This window comes from Malaclemys terrapin, chromosome 15, assembly GCF_027887155.1.
Source record: "Malaclemys terrapin pileata isolate rMalTer1 chromosome 15, rMalTer1.hap1, whole genome shotgun sequence".
Taxonomy (NCBI): Eukaryota; Metazoa; Chordata; order Testudines; family Emydidae; genus Malaclemys; species Malaclemys terrapin.
This window is the reverse complement of record NC_071519.1, coordinates 1,834,891-1,853,325: the sequence shown is the minus strand read 5'-3', so window position 1 is coordinate 1,853,325 and position 18,435 is coordinate 1,834,891. Positions and strand designations below refer to the sequence as shown.

Genomic DNA, 18,435 nt, shown 5'->3' with positions numbered 1-18,435 from the left:
GGGCACCCCCCACGGACCGCACGGGGCCAAGAGTGGGCACGATCTGGGAGTCCGTGACAACGTGGTGTCAGCAGTGGGATGTTTCGTGGATGCACCCTGTAGATGTGGGCTGCGGGCGCAGGCGCTTTGCAGTGAGTGGCTGCCAGCGATAGAACGAGGGTATTGAACGGAACCAGCCTGGACATGGCCTAGAATCAGCTCCGTAAGAGCGACCTGGCCCGTCTCTGCAGGGAGAGGGGGCTGAGCGTGGGGAGGCTCACTAAGGAGCGGCTGACTGCTCAGCTGGTAGAGAATGACCCGTCTGAGGTGCAGGCTCCAGACCCCAGGGGGGCTCCCGGGGTGCCCGGAGAGCCGGGGAGTAGCCATGGGGGCAGTCTGTGTAGTGACCGGGAGTGGGTCAGACCTGACTCCCCAGTCAGTACAGGGAGACCCCAGTCAGGTTCCTCCCTAGAGGAGCTGCGGAGATTGGAGCTGCAGCTGGAAGCGAAGGAGCTGGAGCAGGAGGAGCGGAGGCTGGTGGACAGAGAGAGAGAACGAGCGGACCGTGTAGAGCAGCGGAAGCACGAGTTGGAGATGGACGAGAGATGGGCCAAGAGGGCCTGCCAGGGGGTAAGTGGGGGAGGGCCCCGAGACGCCACTGGTGTGGGGAATCTAGACACCAAACTGCTGCCCTAGTTCGAGGCGGGGGGGACATCGATGCCGACCTCACAGCCTTTGAGAAGGCCTGTGAACTGAACCAGATTGACCCCGCAGACAGGCTCCGCTGTCTGCCCCCCGGCTGGGTCCCAAAGCCATACAGGCGTTCAGCCAAATGGATGGTGTTGAGACGGGGGACTACGACCTGTTCAAACAGGCTTTGCTGCTGAAGTTTGAACTGACCCCCGAGGCGTACAGGAAACGATTCCGGGGTGTGCGCAAGACCTCAGGTGTCTCTTACAAGGAGGTCACCAACCTGCTGGGGGAATATCTCCGCAAGTGGGGGAAGAGCTCAGGGGCCACTACCGCAGAGGACGTGTATAACTTGGTGGGGTTGGAGCAACTGTAGGACATCTGCCCTCCGGACCTTAAGCTGTGGCTAATGGACCGGAAGCCCAAAGACGTGCGCAGTGCAGGGGCGCTGGCAGATGAGTTCATGGACAGTTGATTGGGGGTAGGGGGGAGACCCACATCAGGGACTCATAACAGGAGTCACCCAGAGACTTCTCAAAGGTGGGACTCCAGGAACCCCGACTCGGGGGTGCCCAGGACTGCTGGGGTGGGGCGACCCCCCCTCATGGGACTTGAGGGACCTGAAATTTAATTACTGTGGCCAAAAGGGGCACAAGGTGGCCCAGTGCCTGAAGATGAAGGAAATGGCAGCCAAGCAGAACCCACGGGGTGTTAACTGGGTGGAAGCCCACCGAGAGGGGGCACCGCCGGGCCCAGGGGCTGCAGTCGAGAGGGCCGTGCCAGGGGGAGGGGACCGCCAGGCCGGGTCAGCAGGGGAAGGTGAGGCCCCAGGTCCAGAGGACCCGTACCCCATCCGCCGGGTGAGCGTGGGACAGGCCCCGGGGGACACTCGCCACATCATCCCCATTGAGGTGGGGGAATGACGCATCCAGGGGTTCTGGGACATGGGTGCAGAGGTGACGCTGGCGTGGTCCGAGGGGGTGGACCCAGACCAGCTAGTGCCCAATGCCTACCTGACCCTGAGGGGAGTGTTTGGGCCCCCCGTCAAGGTGCCTGTAGCGAGGATACACCTGAAATGGGGGGCTAAGGAGGGACCCAAAGAGGCGGGGTGCATGACCACCTGCCCACTGAGGTGCTAATGGGTAATGACTTGGAGAACTGGCCGGATGGCACTCATAGCGCCGTGGTCCTTACCCGGAGCCAGAGCCAGCGAGGGGCGCGGGACCTCCCGAGGGGGGGCTGAAGCGCCGAGGGTAGGGCTCGACAGGGCTGGGTTGGAGCCCCATCCCAGGGTGGGGAAACTGAGGCGCCACCAGCCAGGGCTGTAGCCTCAGACCCAGCAGCTGAATTCCAAATGGAGCTGCAGGTGGATCCCTCGCTGGAGAAACTGAGGGCCCTGGCTGGCCACGACAGTGCAGGGTCCCAGGGGGAGGACTGCCGGGAGCGATTCCTGTGGGAGAGGGGATTCCTGTACCGGGAATGGACTGGTTCAGGGCGAACTGAATCTTGGAAAGTCAGGAGGCAGCTGGTGGTTCCCCAGAGGTACCACCGCAAACTGTTGTTCTTGGCCCACGATATCCCCCTTTCGGGGCATCAGGGCATCCAGCGCACCAGGCAGAGGCTGCTGCAGAACTTTTACTGGCCCGGGGTCTTTGACGCGGTCCGACAGTATTGCAGGACCTGTGACTCCTGCCAGAGGGTGGGGAAGGCCCGGGATAAGTGCAAAGCCCCGCTGAGACCTTTGCCCATCATAGAGGCGCCTTTCCAGAAGGTGGCTGTGGACAGAGTGGGGCCCCTCAGCAGGGTGACCCGGTCAGGGAAGAAATACATCCTGGTGGTGGTAGGTTTTGCTACGCGCTACCCCGAGGTGGTGGCCTTGTCCTCTATCGAGGCAGACACCGTGGCAGACGCGCTGCTGACCATCTTCAGCAGAGTGGGGTTCCCCAAGGAGGTCCTTACAGACCAGGGTCTAACTTCATGTCAACCCTGCTCCAGTGCTTGTGGGAGAAGTGTGGGGTCCGACACACCTGGGCCTCAGGCTACCACCCTCAGTCCAACGGGCTAGTGAAGAGGTTCAATGGGACCCTAAAGATGATGCTGAAAATCTTTATGGACCAGCACCCGCAGGACTGGGACAAGTATTTACCCCACCTGCTGTTCGCATACAGGGAAGTGCCCAGGAGTCCACAGGGTTCTCCCCGTTTGAGTTGCTGTACAGAAGGAGGGTGAGGGGTCCCCTGGACTTGATGAGGGCCGAGTGGGAGGGAAAGGCCTCTCCCGATGGGGAATCAGTGGTGGAGTATGTACTGACTTTCCAGAAAAAGCTCGTGGAGCTCATGGGCTGGGCTAGGGGGAACCTAGCAAGGGCCCAGAGGAAGCAGAAGGTCTGGTCCGACCGCTCAGCCCGTGCCCGCTCATATGCTACCGGGGACCAGGTGATGCTCCTCACCCCCGTGAGGAAGAACAAGCGGGAAGCGGCTGGGACGGCCCCTTCACGGTCAGCAGACAGGTAAACGAGGTGCACTATGTGGTGGAACTGTCCAGCCGGGCTCACACCCACCGGGTGTACCACGCCAACATGAGGAAGCCGTACTGGGACAGGGAGAAGTTGGTGCTGGCTGTGTGTGGGCAGTGGGAGGAGAACGGAGAGGACCCCTGGTGGGACTCCTCCCTGAGGCTGGGGCTGACCCCTCGCTGGAATCGATCCCCCTCTCAGAACAGCTAACCCCTGACCAGCAGGCAGAGATCAGAGCCGTGCTGAATTCATACCGGCAGCTGTTCTCCAGCCGGCCTGGGCTCACTAACCCGGCTGTCCACCGGGTGGAGACGGGAACCAACCCTCCCATCAGGTGTTCCCCATTCAGGGTCACGGGGAAAACAGCCCAGGACCTGGAGAGAGAGGTCGGGGACATGCTGGCTTTAGGGGTGATCCAGCCATCCGCCAGCCCCTGGGCCTCGCCCGTGGTGCTGATCCCCAAGAAGGACGAGTCGATCCGGTTCTGTGTGGACTATCGGAAGCTCAATGCCATTACCGTGTCCGAAGTCTACCCCATGCCCAGGACCGATGAGATCCTAGACAAGTTGGGGGGTGCCCGGTACCTCACTACCATGGATCTTACCAAAGGCTACTGGCACGTGCCTTTGGACCCGGAGGCCAGGGCGAAGTCTGCCTTCACCACCCCAATAGGGCTCTTCGAGTTCCTGGTCCTGCCTTTCGGCCTCAGGGGGCACCGGCCACCGGCCAGCGCCTGGTGGATCAGTTGCTCAGGGGGATGGAGGGCTTCGCTCTGGCGTATATTGACGATATCTGTGTCTTTAGCCAGACCTGGGAGGAACGTGTCCCAGGTGAAGAGGGGGCTGGGTCGCCTCCAGGATGCAGGACTGACCATAAAAGCTGAAACGTGCAAGGTGGGGATGGCAGAGGTTTTATACCTGGGCCACAAGGTGGGGGGCGGCCACCTGAAGCCGGAGCCGGCCAAGGTGGAGGCAATCAAGGCCTGGCCGCCCCCCAGACTGAGAAGCAGGTCCAGGCTTTCATTGGGATGGCGGGTACTACCGGAGGTTTGTGCCCCACTTTAGCTCCTGGCAGCTCCCCTCACGGAGCTGTGTCGGAAGGGAAAGCCGGACAAGGTGGTCTGGACCGAGCAGTGCCAGAGGGCTCTCTGTGCGCGGAAGGGGGCACTTATCCAGGGCCCGGTGCTGGTAAACCCGGATTTTAACAAACCCTTCCTGGTGTTCACCAACGCCTCGGACACAGGGCTGGGGGCGGTGCTGATGCAAACTGATACTAAGGGGGAGACACCCCAGTGTGTACCTGAGCGAGAAGCTGCTGCCCCGGGAGCAGCACTACACGGCCATAGGGAAGCAATGCCTGGCCATGGGGTGGGCCCTTAAACTGCAGCCGTATCTATGTGGGCAGCACCTCACCGTGTGCACCGACCATTCGCCCCGACGTGGCTGCACCCAATGAAAGGGGCCAATGCCAAGCTGCTGAGGTGGGCCCTGCTCCTCCAGGGGTATGACATGGAAGTGGGCCATGTGAGGGGGAGGGCCAATGTTATAGCGGATGCTTTATCGCGGGGCGGGGACCCTGAACTTCCCCAGGTCACTGGCTAAGTGACCCTGCTCCGTTCAGCCTCGAAGGGGGCAGAGATGTGACAAAGTGGGGGATTTTCTTGTTCTCTGTGGAGTTTCAATGGTTTGCATGCGGAGGGGATGGGACTCAGTGTCCCTGGGTGTTACTGGTTTAACGAGGGGAGGGGAGAGGGAGTGTGTTTTGCAGAGGACTTGGGGACCCAGCCGATGGCCGGGAGGATGGATACCCCAGCAACCGGTGACCCGGAGGCCCAGCTGAGGAGACACACCCGGTTCTGGCCAGTGGGAGGACAATGGGCTGCAGAGTGAGGACCCAGTGACCTGACCAGTCGGTTCCAGCCAGAGGACAGAAGCGAGGAGAGGAGGCCCCGGTTTACGACCCTGTTTCCCTGGAGAGAAGACAATGGACAGAGACGGGGCCTGGGGCCGGGGATCTCAGATGCCCAGCTGGGAAGCAGGGGGGCTCGGGGCTGGAGAGGGGGAGCAGGCAGAGCCCACCTGGATGCAGAGAGACTGGGATGTGCTGGGCTGAGGGAGGCCAGGCCTGAGGCCCTGAGAGTTTCCAGTGCTGTGTTCAACTCTCAATAAACCCTCCTGTTTTACGCTGGCTGAGAGTCACTCCGGGCTAGAGAACAGGGTGGCATCAACCCCTTCGGGGGTGGAGGCCCCGGGGGCCCAGAGTGAGTGGACTCCCTGAGGGGGCCCACGGCAGAGACAGACGTGCTAAGGCTCCGAGAGGTGCAGCTCCAGGAGGTGGAGGGGCCTGACCCCAAGAGAGAGGGGACGCCCGAGAAGGGCTGTCGCACTGACAGGGGCACCCCCCATGGACCGCACGGGGCCAAGAGTGGGCACGATCTGTGAGTCCGTGACAGGAGGGTTGTTGAGAAGTGACCCCTGTCTGTGTTGGGGGAACAAACCCTGAACTGCCTCAAATTCCCCCCCACCCACCCCTCTTGGGCCTCATTTCTATTCGCTGCTCTTTTGTGATGTTCAAATAAAAGGTTGGAAGAAAATCGGGCCTGGGGCCGCTGTGTTGTTTGTGGGTCTCCGTTATCCCCCCCCCGGGCGTCTCTAACTCCCGGCAGCTCCCACCACCCACACCCCGGGCTCCAGCCCAGCCTGTCCCCGCCCCAGCAGCTGCTGGGTAAAGGCCCAACTACTGCTACACAGCGTGTGTGGGGAGTTGCTCCCCGGTGACCCCCTGGCCTCAGTGAGGGGGTATTATCCCACCCAAAGCCGGGGGGGGGGGGCAGAGGAATTGTAAATCGGGGGCAGGGTTGCAGGGGGTGGAAGGGGAGGCCATGGGACAGAGAGGGTGGAAGGGGGGGCCCCCAGGAACTGGGTGGGTCAGGCTGGGAGACGCTCCAGTTGTAAAGAGCTGAGCTCATGCAGGGGAAACTGAGGCTGAAGATTTGTAGGGGACAATCCTGCCCCAGCGGCGGTGGGGGCAGACTCGGGCTCTGGCCCGTAAGTGCCAGCTGGGGGCTAGTGACAGCAGGAGAGAGGAGCCCGGACCCCCAGGGAAGGGAGAGATTTACCCCCTTCTGCCACTAGAGGGCACAAGAGCCCTGCGAGCTGGGGAGAGAACCCAGGCGTCCGGGCTCCCAACCCCCCCTGCTCTAACCACCAGCTCCCATCCCCTCCCAGAGCCAGGGAGAGAACCCAGCAGGCCTGGCTCCCAGCTCCCCCTGCTCTGACCCACCAGCCCCCACTTCCCTCCCAGAGCCGGGGAGAGAACCCAGGCGTCCTGGCTCCCAACCCTCCCTCCCCGCTCTAACCCATCAGCCCCCACTTCCCTCCCAGAGCCGGGGAGAGAACCCAGGAGTCCTGGCTCCCAGCCCCCCCCCAGCTCTAACCACCAGCCCCCATTCCCCGCCCAGAGCCGGGGAGAGAACCCAGGAGTCCTGGCTCCCAGCCCCCACTGCTCTGACCCACCAGCCCCCACTCCCCGCCCAGAGCCGGGGAGAGAACCCATGAGTCCTGGCTCCCAGCCCCCCCTGCTCTGACCCACCAGCCCCCACTCCCCTCCCAGAGCCGGGGAGAGAACCCAGGAGTCCTGGCTCCCAGCCCCCCTTTCTCTAACCCACCAGCCCCCACTCCCCTCCCAGAGCTGGTGTGGGGCGGCTGGTTACCCAGGGAGCCCCTGGGCTCCTGGGGTTGCTCTGGGGGGGCTGGTGGGAACCGGTCCTGGCCCCCGGCGCCTTTGCGGGCAGAGGGAACTGGGCTGAGTGCTCAGCTGGGCACCAGCCTGGGGCTGTGTTTGGGGTGTGAAGGGGGGCCCCCCAAGTTGCAGCCCCCCTTCCTGGCCTGGATTGGGAACGGGTCCCTGATGTCCCCGTGGGTGAGGTTCGGAACCCCCCCCGGGGCGGGCGCCAGGCACGGAGACCCCCGAGCTGGGCAGGCGAACCCCCAACCTCTGGCCCCAGTCCCGGGGGGGGGGGGGGCGGGAGGTGGAAGGGAGAGCCGGGGCCGGTCCAGGCAGCACGGTCCTGAACCCTGCGGGAGTTTGGGGGAGCTCAGAACCCGGGCAGGGAGAGGGAAAAGGGGGCACAGAGCCCCAGGGGGATGGGGGGGTTGCAGGGAGCGGGGCCGTGCCATGTGTGTGTAGGGGAAACTGAGGCTGGCAAGTTTGAGGGGAGTAGCCCAGCCCCTGGCTGCCAGAGACCAGCCTAGAGGCCGAGGGCATTGGTTCATTTACCTCTTTATTCCACTAGAGGGCATAACGACCCAGGCCCAGGGAGTGGGGGGAGCAGGGGCTGCTGGCGCCAGCGGGTGCAGCTCGGGGGGGGGCACCAGCCCATGCCGGGCGCAGCCCCAGCCGTCGCTTGGTCAGGGCAATCTGCCCCCCCACCCCCGGGAAATGCTAAAGAAAGGGGGGGCCTCCCTCAGCCCCAGTGCCCCACAGCCGGTGGCTGCCCTGCGACCCCCAGTCCGGCATCCTTGCCTGAGTCTGCAGGGAGCCCACGCCCATCGCTCCCAGACGGGGGAGCAGCTGGGGCCTGGTCCCCATTTCCTCCCTGCAGGGAAATAAAACTGCCCCCCCTTGAGATCAATCCCCCCCCCATCCTTACCCCACATCTGCTCCCAACCTCCGCTCCCCCCCCACTCTAGCCCAAGGGGGCTCGCGCGGCTGACAGACGCTGGAGGGGACGGGGGGGGTGGAGCAGTAGGAGCTGGGCCTGGTCTGAGGATCCCAACACTGCCACCAACGGGTGCCCAGCTCTCGCTGGGGGGTGGGGGACAGGGCCCCTTGCTGTACCGTCTGTTCTGCTTGGGCATGAGCTGGGCCCCCAGTGCCCCATGTGGGGGAACTCTCACCATTGGCCAGCCCCCACCAGGCCCGGGGCGTTCTAGTCCCTGGCCCCTTGGCTGTGCCCCCACCCCTTAGATCTTGCTGGAGGTGCCCTCGGGGGGCGTCGGCTTCTTCGGGGGCGGGGCCACAGTCAGCAGGGCCTGGACGGTCCGGGCCAGCGGCGCCAGGCTCTCCTCGTCCAGGACGTGCTGGGGCTGGCACAGGGCTTCCTGGGAGGAGAGAGGAGACGTTAGAGGGGGTGGGGAGGCGGCTGCCTGGACCTCCACCACCGGGGGGCGCTGGTGGAAGAAACCCACCACACACTGTGGGAGACAAATTGTTCTGCGAGGGGGCGGGAGGGAGATTTTAGAGCAGCCAGGATGCCGGGCCAGATGGGCCCCTTGAACAGGAAGTCCTGTGCGAGGCTGACCCACCGGGGCCACGTTCTGTGCAGCGCCCGGCCCAAGGGGGCCCCCAGTCGCCACGTGACCCGTGAACTGCCCCCCACCCCATCCCCACCGCCCGGCCGCGCCAAAGCACAGACAAGCCAACGCAAACCAAGACAAAAGCCACACGGTGGGTTGGAGTGCTGCATTTCTCAGCGAACACGACAGCGCGGGGGGCATGACACACACTCGGCGGCCGGGACACACCGAAAGCAGCCAGGGGACGGGGCACACGTACAACAGGAAATCGCCGAGAGAGAAGGAGCCGCCCGAGTCCACACGCTATTTACACGTTTGTACACGCCGGGCCCGGCGGCCGGGCTCGGCCTTCCAATATATATATCAAATATAGAGCCGTATAATTTAACCGCGTTAAGGCAGCCGAAGCGAGCTGGCCGCAGGGCAGCCCAGAGGCACTGGAGAGCTGGGGAAGGGGGCTAGCTCGCCCCCCAAGGGGGAGCCCGGAGTGGGGCCCACACCAGGGCTCTGGGACCCACAGCAGGTCTCTGTAGGAGGAGGCGGGTTTGAAGGCGGTCGGGGGCCGGCAGCGGGGATCCACCAGGCCCCAGAGGGATACCCAGCCCCACACCCCACCGTGGGTCTCTCTAAGGCACTAGGCAGGGCTGCCCCCCCCCCCCCCCCCCCCCGCGGCTCCTCAGAAGCCCCAGAGCTTGTGATAGGCCAGGAAAAGCAGCGACATCACGGAGACATAGAAGAGGGCGAAGCCGGCGAGGGGCCCGGGCAGGGCGGGCGCGGCGTGGGCAGCAGCAGGGCTCTCCTCGGCGGCTCCGGGGCGCAGCAAGGCCCACACGGTGCCCCAGAGCCGCCCGGCATCCCCCTGGAGCACGTCGGAGGTGGAGCAGAGGGCGACCTGGGCCCGGCGAGGGAGACAAAGACAGGAGAGAGGTTACGGGACCTGCTGGGGAGCTGGCACCGGGAAGGGGGGAATGAGACCGGCTGGGCCCCCCCACCGCGCTGGGCTGGCAACCCTGCATCTGCCAGCACCCAGGGGACCCTGCCAGAGCCAGAAGGGGAGGGGAGTGGGGCTGGAGGGGTAGAGCAGGGGGGGCTGGGAGCCAGGATGCCTGGGTTCTCTCCCCGGCTCTGGGAGGGGAGTGGGGGCTGGGAGCCAGGACTCCTGGATTCTCTCCCCGGCTCTGGGAGGGGAGTGGGGGCTGGTGGGTCAGAGCAGGGGGGGCTGGGAGCCAGGACTCCTGGGTTCTCTCCCTGGGTGCTGTATGACGGGCCCCATGATCAGCTGCGGGGGAGCCGTGCAGGGTTTCAGCCCTGACGCTGCTGCCGTGCAAAGGGGGGACAGGAGCCGTCAGCACCAGCCCAGGGGTATTCTGGGTGGTGACCCCAAGAGCACTGCAGCTCCTGGGGCGAGGGGCCTGTCAGCTGGGAGTCCGTACCCCTAGCTGTGCCTGGGGCGTGGCTTGTGTGAGAGGGGCGGGGCTTTGCACAAGAAGGGGCGGGGCTTTGCACTAGTGCAGCCACATGGGGGTGCCATGGAGAGGTGACTCTCTGCTCCCAGCTGCACAGCACAGAAATCAGAGACGTCCCCCCCCGCCCCTAGCCCCCACATTACCTCTGGGACCCCCATTCGGCGACAGGCCTCCAGGAAGCTCTCCACGTTTTTCCGACATTTGATCTTGTTCAGCTTTGGCTGTGGGGAGAGCAGAGAGGGGTGAGAGGGCTGGGGGGGAGCAGGGAAGCCCAAGCTGCTGTCCCGTAATGTGGACGCTCAGGTTTCATTTCAAGAAGACGCAGCCCAGCCCTCAGTTCTGGGGAGAGAACCCAGGAGTCCGGGCTCCCAGACCCCTGCTCTAACCACCAGCCCCCACTCCCCTCCCAGCGCCAGGGAGAGAACCCAGGAGTCCTGGCTCCCAGCCCCCGCTGCTCTGACCCACCAGCCCCCACTTCCCTCCCAGAGCCAGGAAGAGAACCCCGGAGTCCGGGCTCCCAGCCCCCCTGCTCTAACCACCAGCCCCCACCCCCCTCCCAGCGCTGGGGAGAGAACCCAGGAGTCCTGCCTCCAAGCCCCCACTGCTCTAACCCACCAGCCCCCACTCCCCTTCCCGAGCCGGGCGGGAACCCAGGCGTCCAAGGCGGGGCGGGGCTCCCCACTCACCACGGCAGGAGACGGGACGTGGATGAAGGGCACAGAGCGCGGGCGCAGGTGGTTGGCCAGCTGGCACAGCACGGCCCCGTTGGCCAGGGCTTCGCCCAGGTCCTCTGTCAGCGTCACGCTGAGCCGCGACTCGATGGCCTGTGGGGGGGAGAGACAGGCGGGTGGGGGCCACGGATACCCCCCACGCACACGCTCACTGCAGGGAACTTACACACAGGTGTCTAGAGGAAGGTCAAATTACTTCCCTGGGAAATCAGTGGCACAGCCGGGGAGAAAAGACGGTTACTCACCGTTGTAACTGTTGTTCTTCGAGATGTGTTGCTCATATCCATTCCATTAGGTGTGTGCGCGCCGCGTGCACGATCGTCGGAAGATTTTCTACCCTAGCAACACCGGCGGGTCGGCTGTGGAGCCCCCTAGAGTGGCGCCTTCATGGCGCTGAATATATACCCCAGCCGACCCGGCGCCCCCTCAGTTCCTTCTTGCCGGCTACTCCGACAGTGGGGACGGGGGGCGGGTTTGGAATGGATATGAGCAACACATCTCGAAGAACAACAGTTACAACGGTGAGTAACCGTCTTTTCTTCTTCGAGTGCTTGCTCATATCCATTCCATTAGGTGACTCCCAAGCCCAACTTAGGTGGTGGGGTCGGAGTGAGACATTGCCGTGTGCAAAACCGCTGATCCGAAGGCAGCATCGTCCCTGGACTGCTGCACTAGTGCATAGTGAGCTGTAAACGTGTGGACTGATGACCAAACCGCCGCTCTACAAATGTCCTGTATCGGAACATGTGCCAGGAAAGCAGTCGAGGAGGCTTGGGCCCTCGTGGAGTGAGCGGTGAGGTGCGGTGCTGAGACACCTGCCAGGTCATAGCAAGTCCGGATGCAAGACGTAATCCAGGAGGATAGGCGCTGTGAGGAGACCGGTGAGCCTTTCATTCGGTCGGCCACTGCAACGAAGAGCTGCGTCGTCTTTCTAAAGTGCTTTGTGCGGTCAATATAGAAGGCCAGGGCCCTTCGTACGTCCAGGGAATGCAAGCGTTGATCCTGGCGAGTGGCATGTGGTTTGGGATGAAAGACCGGGAGAAAGATGTCCTGGTTGATGTGAAAAGGAGAAACCACCTTAGGGAGAAAGGCAGGATGTGGACGAAGCTGCACTTTATCCTTATGGAAAACTGTATAAGGGGGCTCGGATGTCAGCGCCCTGAGTTCAGAAACGCGCCTTGCTGAGGTGATGGCTACGAGGAAGGCTGTCTTCCAGGATAGGTACAGAAGTGAACAGGTGGCCAGTGGCTCGAATGGAGGACCTGTGAGCTTGGAGAGAACCAGGTTGAGGTCCCACGTCGGGACGGGCTGACGTTGTTGTGGGTACATCCGGTCTAAGCCCTTGAGGAATCTAACGACCATCGGGTTAGAGAATACCGAGGACGCGAGTTCCCCTGGGTGAAAGGCCGATATAGCGGCCAGGTGAACCCTAATTGAAGATATCGCCAACCCCTGATGTTTTAGGGAGAGGAGATACTCCAAAATGAGAGGAATGGGTGCCTGCAACGGGGACGTGGCTCGTTGTTCGCACCAACAGGAGAACCGCTTCCACTTGGCCAGGTACGTGGTGCGTGTTGAGGGCTTCCTACTGCTCAGCAGAATCTGTTGGACAGAGTGCGAGCATTGCTGCTCTGCCTGGGTGAACCATGGAGCAGCCACGCCGTGAGGTGGAGTGATTGCAGGTCGGGGTGACGCAGCCGGCCGTGGTCCTGCGTGATGAGATCCGGATACAACGGAAGCGGGATCGGTGTCTGAACCGAGAGTTCCAACAGTGTGGTGTACCAATGTTGTCTCGGCCACGCTGGAGCGACCAGAATTACCTGTGCCTGGTCTCTGCGCAATTTGAGCAGTACCTTGTGGACCAGAGGAAACGGAGGGAAGGCGTAAAACAGGTGGTCTTTCCAGGGAAGGAGAAACGCATCCGAGAGGGAGCCCGGAGCTCGACCTTGTAGGGAGCAGAACACGTGGCACTTCCTGTTGTCTCGGGATGCAAACAGGTCTATCTGGGGAAACCCCCACCTCTGGAAGATGGAATGTATGATGTCCGGACGGATAGACCACTCGTGCGTCTGGAAGGACCTGCTGAGTCGGTCCGCTAGAGTGTTCTGGACTCCAGGGAGGAACGATGCCGTGAGGTGGATTGAGTGGGCGATGCAGAAGTCCCACAGGCGAATGGCCTCTTGGCATAGGATTGACGAACGTGCTCCTCCTTGCTTGTTGATGTAAAACATGGCCGTGGTGTTGTCGATGAGAACTAACACACATCGGCCACGTAGGAGGTTGAGAAATGCCTGGCACGCCAGGCGCACCGCCATCAGTTCCCGAACATTGATGTGCAGGGCTAGCTGGGATGCAGTCCACAGGCCCTGGGTATGGTGTTCGTTGAGATGGGCGCCCCAACCCAGAGATGAAGCGTCTGTGACCAGGTGCAGAGAGGGTTGTGGGGCGTGAAATGGCATCCCCTCGCAGACCACATTGTGATCTAGCCACCAGGTGAGGGAGGTCAGGACCGAGATCGGGACCGTGACCACCATGTTCAGGCTGTCCCGATGTGGACGGTATATTGATGACACCCAGGTTTGAAGTGGGCGAAGCCGAAGTCTGGCATACCTGGTTACGTACGTGCAGGAAGCCATGTGGCCCAGCAGGGTAAGGCACGACCTCACCGTGGTAGTTGGGAACGCCTGGAGCCCTTGAATGAGGCTCATGATGGTGCCAAATCGGTTGTCTGGCAGGATGGCTTGTGCACGTCTGGAGTCTAGAACTGCGCCTATGAATTCTATTCTCTGGGTAGGTTCTAGAGTGGATTTGTCCTTGTTGAGTAGGATGCCCAACTCGTTGAATGTGTGCACTATTCTGTGGACGTGAGCTTGAACTTGCTCCTTGGTGCGACCGCGTACCAGCCAGTCGTCTAGGTACGGGAACACCTGTATCCCTTGCCGACGAAGGTACGCTGCCACGACAGCCATACATTTCGTGAACACTCTTGGGGCCGAGGATAGGCCGAAGGGAAGGACTGCAAATTGGTAGTGCACCATGTTTACCACGAATCGCAGGAAGCGTCTGTGAGGTGGGTAAATTGAGATGTGAAAGTATGCGTCTTTCATGTCGAGGGCGGCGAACCAGTCTCCAGGATCGAGGGAAGGGATAATGGCCCCCAAAGAGACCATGCGGAACTTCAACTTTACTACGAATTTGTTGAGTCCGCGCAAGTCCAAGATGGGCCGCAGACCTCCTTTGGACTTGGGGATCAGGAAGTAACGGGAATAAAATCCCCTGCCCCTTAACTCTACTGGAACCTCCTCTATGGCCCCCATGGCCAGGAGCGTAGAAACCTCCTGAATAAGAAGTTGCTCGTGAGAAGGGTCCCTGAAGAGGGACGGGGAAGGGGGGTGGGAGGGGGGGATAGAAGAAAATTGGATAGCGTATCCCCTCTCCACCGTGCGGAGGACCCAACGGTCCGAAGTTATAAGGGACCAAGCACGGTGGAAGTGGGAGAGGCGATCCCGAAAGGAGGGGGTTGGATCCTGGGGGATGACTGGGGCGCCGTCCTCGACCGCACCTTCAAAAGTTCTGCCTGGGGCCTGAAGGTGGTCTAGGTGGCCCCTGGTTTTGGCCGGGCTGAGGGCCGGTCCACCTTCTTCTACCACCTCGCCCTCGCCTCCTGGCCGAGTCCTGTCTCTGACGAGGTGGGGGGGGGTAGAAGCGCTGAGGCTGCGGCCTAAATGGCCTGCGCTGAGGGCCCACAACATGCATCCCCAGGGAGCGCATGATTGTTCTCGAGTCCTTTAGGCTCTGCAGGCGAGAGTCCGTTTTGTCTGAGAACAATCCGTGTCCCTCAAAGGGGAGATCCTGTAGGGTTTGCTGCAGCTCCGGAGGCAAACCCGAGACCTGAAGCCAGGAGATCCTACGCATAGCGATACCCGAAGCCAGGGTCCTCGCAGCTGAGTCTGCTATGTCCAAGGAGGCCTGCAAGGAGGTCCGAGCCACCTTCTTGCCCTCCTCTACCATGGCTCCAAACTCTTCCCTGGACTCTTGGGGAATCAGCTCCTTAAACTTCCCCATAGAGTTCCAGGAGTTGAAACTGTAGCGGCTCAGCAGCGCCTGTTGGTTCGCTGCTCTAAGTTGTAGCCCTCCGGCTGAGTAAACCTTACGGCCAAACAAATCGAGCCGCTTAGCCTCTTTTGATTTAGGCGCTGCAGCCTGCTGGCCGTGGCGCTCTCGTGCGTTCACTGATTCCACCACCAGTGAACACGGTTGGGGGTGGGTATACAAGTACCCATAGTCCTTAGACGGGACAAAGTATTTCCTTTCCACCCCTCTCGCTGTGGGTGGGATAGAGGCAGGAGTCTGCCATATCGTATCCGCATTCATTTGAATCGTGCGGATCAGGGGTAACGCTACCCTCGATGGGGCATCCGCTCCAAGGATATTCACGATCGGGTCGTGAACCTCCACTATCTCCTCCGCCTGCAGGTCCATATTACGGGCCATCCTGCGCAGAAGATCCTGGTGAGCCCGAAGATCTATTGGAGGCGGGCCTGTGCACGATGTGCCCGCCACTGCCTCATCGGGAGAAGAAGAGGAAGATGCCTCCGGTGGAACAGGATCCAAGGGCTGGTCCTGGTCTCCCTGTTCCTGGGCTGGAGCATCACCTGTGCCTGGGTCCAGGGTGTCAGGTGGTGCGGACCCAGAGGCCTCCATGCCCCCTGGCGGAGGCCGAGAGATGGTGGACTCCGGGGCCCCTCTGACGGAGTGACCGGAGCGAGAGGTCGACGCAATTGGAGCCCCTTGCGCCTGATGGTACGCCCACGGGGTCCAGAACGACCAGTGAGATGGGCCATGAGCAGGGTCCTCTGCTACCTCCTGCCAATGGCCTATGTCCTGCTCCTCGGCTTGACCCTGAGGGGGGTATGCCGATCTCGATACTTCCTCAGAGGAGCGGGACACCGATCTCGATGGCCATGGCGGTGCCAAGTGCGTCGAGACGAATCCCGTGGGATGCGGTGCCGCACGGTGCCGGTCCGGGGATGTTCTATCTCCACGCGGTGCCGGCGATCGGTGCCGGGACCGCGACCGGTGCCGATGACCTCGTCGGTGCCGGGAGTCGGATCTGGACCTCGACGAGGACCTGGAGTATGCCCGGTGCCGGGAGCGGCCTCTCGACGTCGAGCGTCGACCGTAGCGGTGCCGAGAGCTACGTCTCGACGTTGATCGGTGCCGACGATCATATCGGTGCCGAGACGTAGAGCGGTGCCGCGAAGAAGATCTTGGCCGCGAGTACGACCGGTGCCGAGATGATATTCGGTGCCGGGACTGCGAGCGGCGTGGGGACCTGCTTCGGGACCTGGAGCGGTGCCGAGGTTCCAGTCCTTGTGGAGGGCGCATCAAGGCAGGTTTCCCCCTCGACTGGACCGGGCGAGTCAGCGGTGCAGTCGGTGCCGGTGGTTGAGGCGGTGCCGGCTCCGTGAGAGCTATTAAGTCTCTCGCCGCCGCGAAGGTCTCTGGAGTCGACAGTAGGCACTGTATCACCGCCGGCCTCGGTGGAGACGCTATCTGCACCGGACTCAACGGCTTCGGTGCCGGAGTCGACGGTGCTGGAGGCACCTGTTTCCTTTGCTCCACCGGCGGACGCGGCTCTACCCCCGGCACTGGGGGAGCTGGCGTCTTCGGCACGGACGTCCCCGTTTTATGGGCTTTTTTATGCCCCGGGGATAATGATCGGCGCCGAGGCACTGCTTGCGGTGCCGACGAGGTCCGGTGCCGGGGAGGCTTGTCTGACGCCACTCGCGTGGTCGTCAAAGCCGGTGCTGCCGGTGCACTGCGCACCGAGGTGCTAGGCGCCGGGGTCTGGCCCGTAGAGGGAGTGTCCGGGCTAAGTGCCGCCTCCATCAGGAGTTGCCTGAGCCGAAAGTCCCGCTCCTTCTTGGTCCTTGGTCTGAAGGCCTTACAGATCTTGCACTTATCTGTTTGGTGGGACTCTCCCAGGCACTTCAGACAGGAGTCGTGCGGGTCGCTCGTGGGCATAGGCTTCGCGCAGGAGGCGCACTGCTTGAAGCCGGGAGCGTTGGGCATGAGCCCGGCCCCGCGGCCGGGGAAGAAAGGGGGAGACGACCCCCTTAATCCCCTGAGCTACTTAGAACAACTATAACAACTTTTTTAAAACTATTTAACTATTTAACTATAAACACTATAACTATAACTGCTAATAACCAACAAAGCTAGGGAGAGTGGAGAACAGCTAAGCAGCGCTCCACAGTTCCAACGACCGTCAGGGGCGGTAAGAAGGAACTGAGGGGGCGCCGGGTCGGCTGGGGTATATATTCAGCGCCATGAAGGCGCCACTCTAGGGGGCTCCACAGCCGACCCGCCGGTGTTGCTAGGGTAGAAAATCTTCCGACGATCGTGCACGCGGCGCGCACACACCTAATGGAATGGATATGAGCAAGCACTCGAAGAAGAACCCAGGCGTCCTGGCTCCCAGCCCCCCCTGCCCTAACCCACCAGTCCCCACTCCCCTCCCAGAGCCAGGGAGAGAACCCAGGAGTCCTGGCTCCCAGCCCCCCTGCTCTAACCCACCAGTCCCCACTCCCCTCCCAGAGCCAGGGAGAGAACCCAGGAGTCCTGGCTCCCAGCCCCCCTGCTCTGACCCACCAGCCCCCACTCCCCTCCCAGAGCCAGGGAGAGAACCCAGGAGTCCTGGCTCCCAGCCCCCCTGCTCTAACCCACCAGCCCCCACTCCCCTCCCAGAGCCAGGGAGAGAACCCAGGAGTCCTGGCTCCCAGCCCCCCCTGCTCTAACCACCAGTCCCCACTCCCCTCCCAGAGCCAGGGAGAGAACCCAGGCGTCCTGGCTCCCAGCCCCCCCGCTCTAACCCACCAGCCCCCACTCCCCTCCCAGAGCCGGGGAGAGAACCCAGGAGTCCTGGCTCCCAGCCCCCCCTGCTCTAACCCACCAGCCCCCACTCCCCTCCCAGAGCCGGGGAGAGAACCCAGGAGTCCTGGCTCCCAGCCCCCCTGCTCTAACCACCAGCCCCCACTCCCCTCCCAGAGCCGGGGAGAGAACCCAGGAGTCCTGGCTCCCAGCCCCCCCTGCTCTAACCCACCAGCCCCCACTCCCCTCCCAGAGCCGGGGAGAGAACCCAGGAGTCCTGGCTCCCAGCCCCCCTGCTCTAACCACCAGCCCCCACTCCCCTCCCAGAGCCGGGGAGAGAACCCAGGAGTCCTGGCTCGCAGCCCCCCCTGCTCTAACCCACCAGCCCCCCTCCCCTCCCAGAGCCGGGGAGAGAACCCAGGAGTCCTGGCTCCCAGCCCCCCCGCTCTAACCCACCAGCCCCCCTCCCCTCCCAGAGCCGGGGAGAGAACCCAGGAGTCCTGGCTCCCAGCCCCCCCTGCTCTAACCCACCAGCCCCCACTCCCCTCCCAGAGCCGGGGAGAGAACCCAGGAGTCCTGGCTCCCAGCCCCCCTGCTCTAACCACCAGCCCCCACTCCCCTCCCAGAGCCGGGGAGAGAACCCAGGAGTCCTGGCTCCCAGCCCCCCCTGCTCTAACCCACCAGCCCCCCTCCCCTCCCAGAGCCGGGGAGAGAACCCAGGAGTCCTGGCTCCCAGCCCCCCCTGCTCTGACCCACCGAACCCCACTCCCCTCCCAGAGCCGGGGGGAGAACCCAGGAGTCCTGGCTCCCAGTCCCCCCTGCTCTAACCCACCAGCCCCCACTCCCCTCCCAGAGCCGGGGAGAGAACCCAGGAGTCCTGGCTC

At 62.9% G+C, this 18,435-nt stretch overlaps 1 protein-coding gene across 3 annotated transcripts in view; it reads right to left on the bottom strand.

Annotated features, from left to right (window-relative positions):
• Positions 1-8,060: 8,060 nt before the first annotated feature.
• LRCH4 (leucine rich repeats and calponin homology domain containing 4) overlaps positions 8,061-18,435 on the bottom strand; it is a 53,995-nt gene continuing 43,620 nt past the window's right edge. For 2 of the 3 annotated variants that reach the window (XM_054004808.1, XM_054049565.1), the window contains 3 exons: positions 10,634-10,771; positions 10,091-10,168; positions 8,633-9,373 (listed from right to left, as the gene is read on the bottom strand). In XM_054004808.1, the coding sequence (XP_053860783.1) occupies positions 9,158-9,373; positions 10,091-10,168; positions 10,634-10,771 (432 nt within the window). In that variant the 3' untranslated portion in view covers positions 8,633-9,157. Of the gene's footprint in view, positions 8,287-8,632; positions 9,374-10,090; positions 10,169-10,633; positions 10,772-18,435 lie in introns of those variants that run through there. The other variant, XM_054004807.1, reaches the window with a different exon arrangement.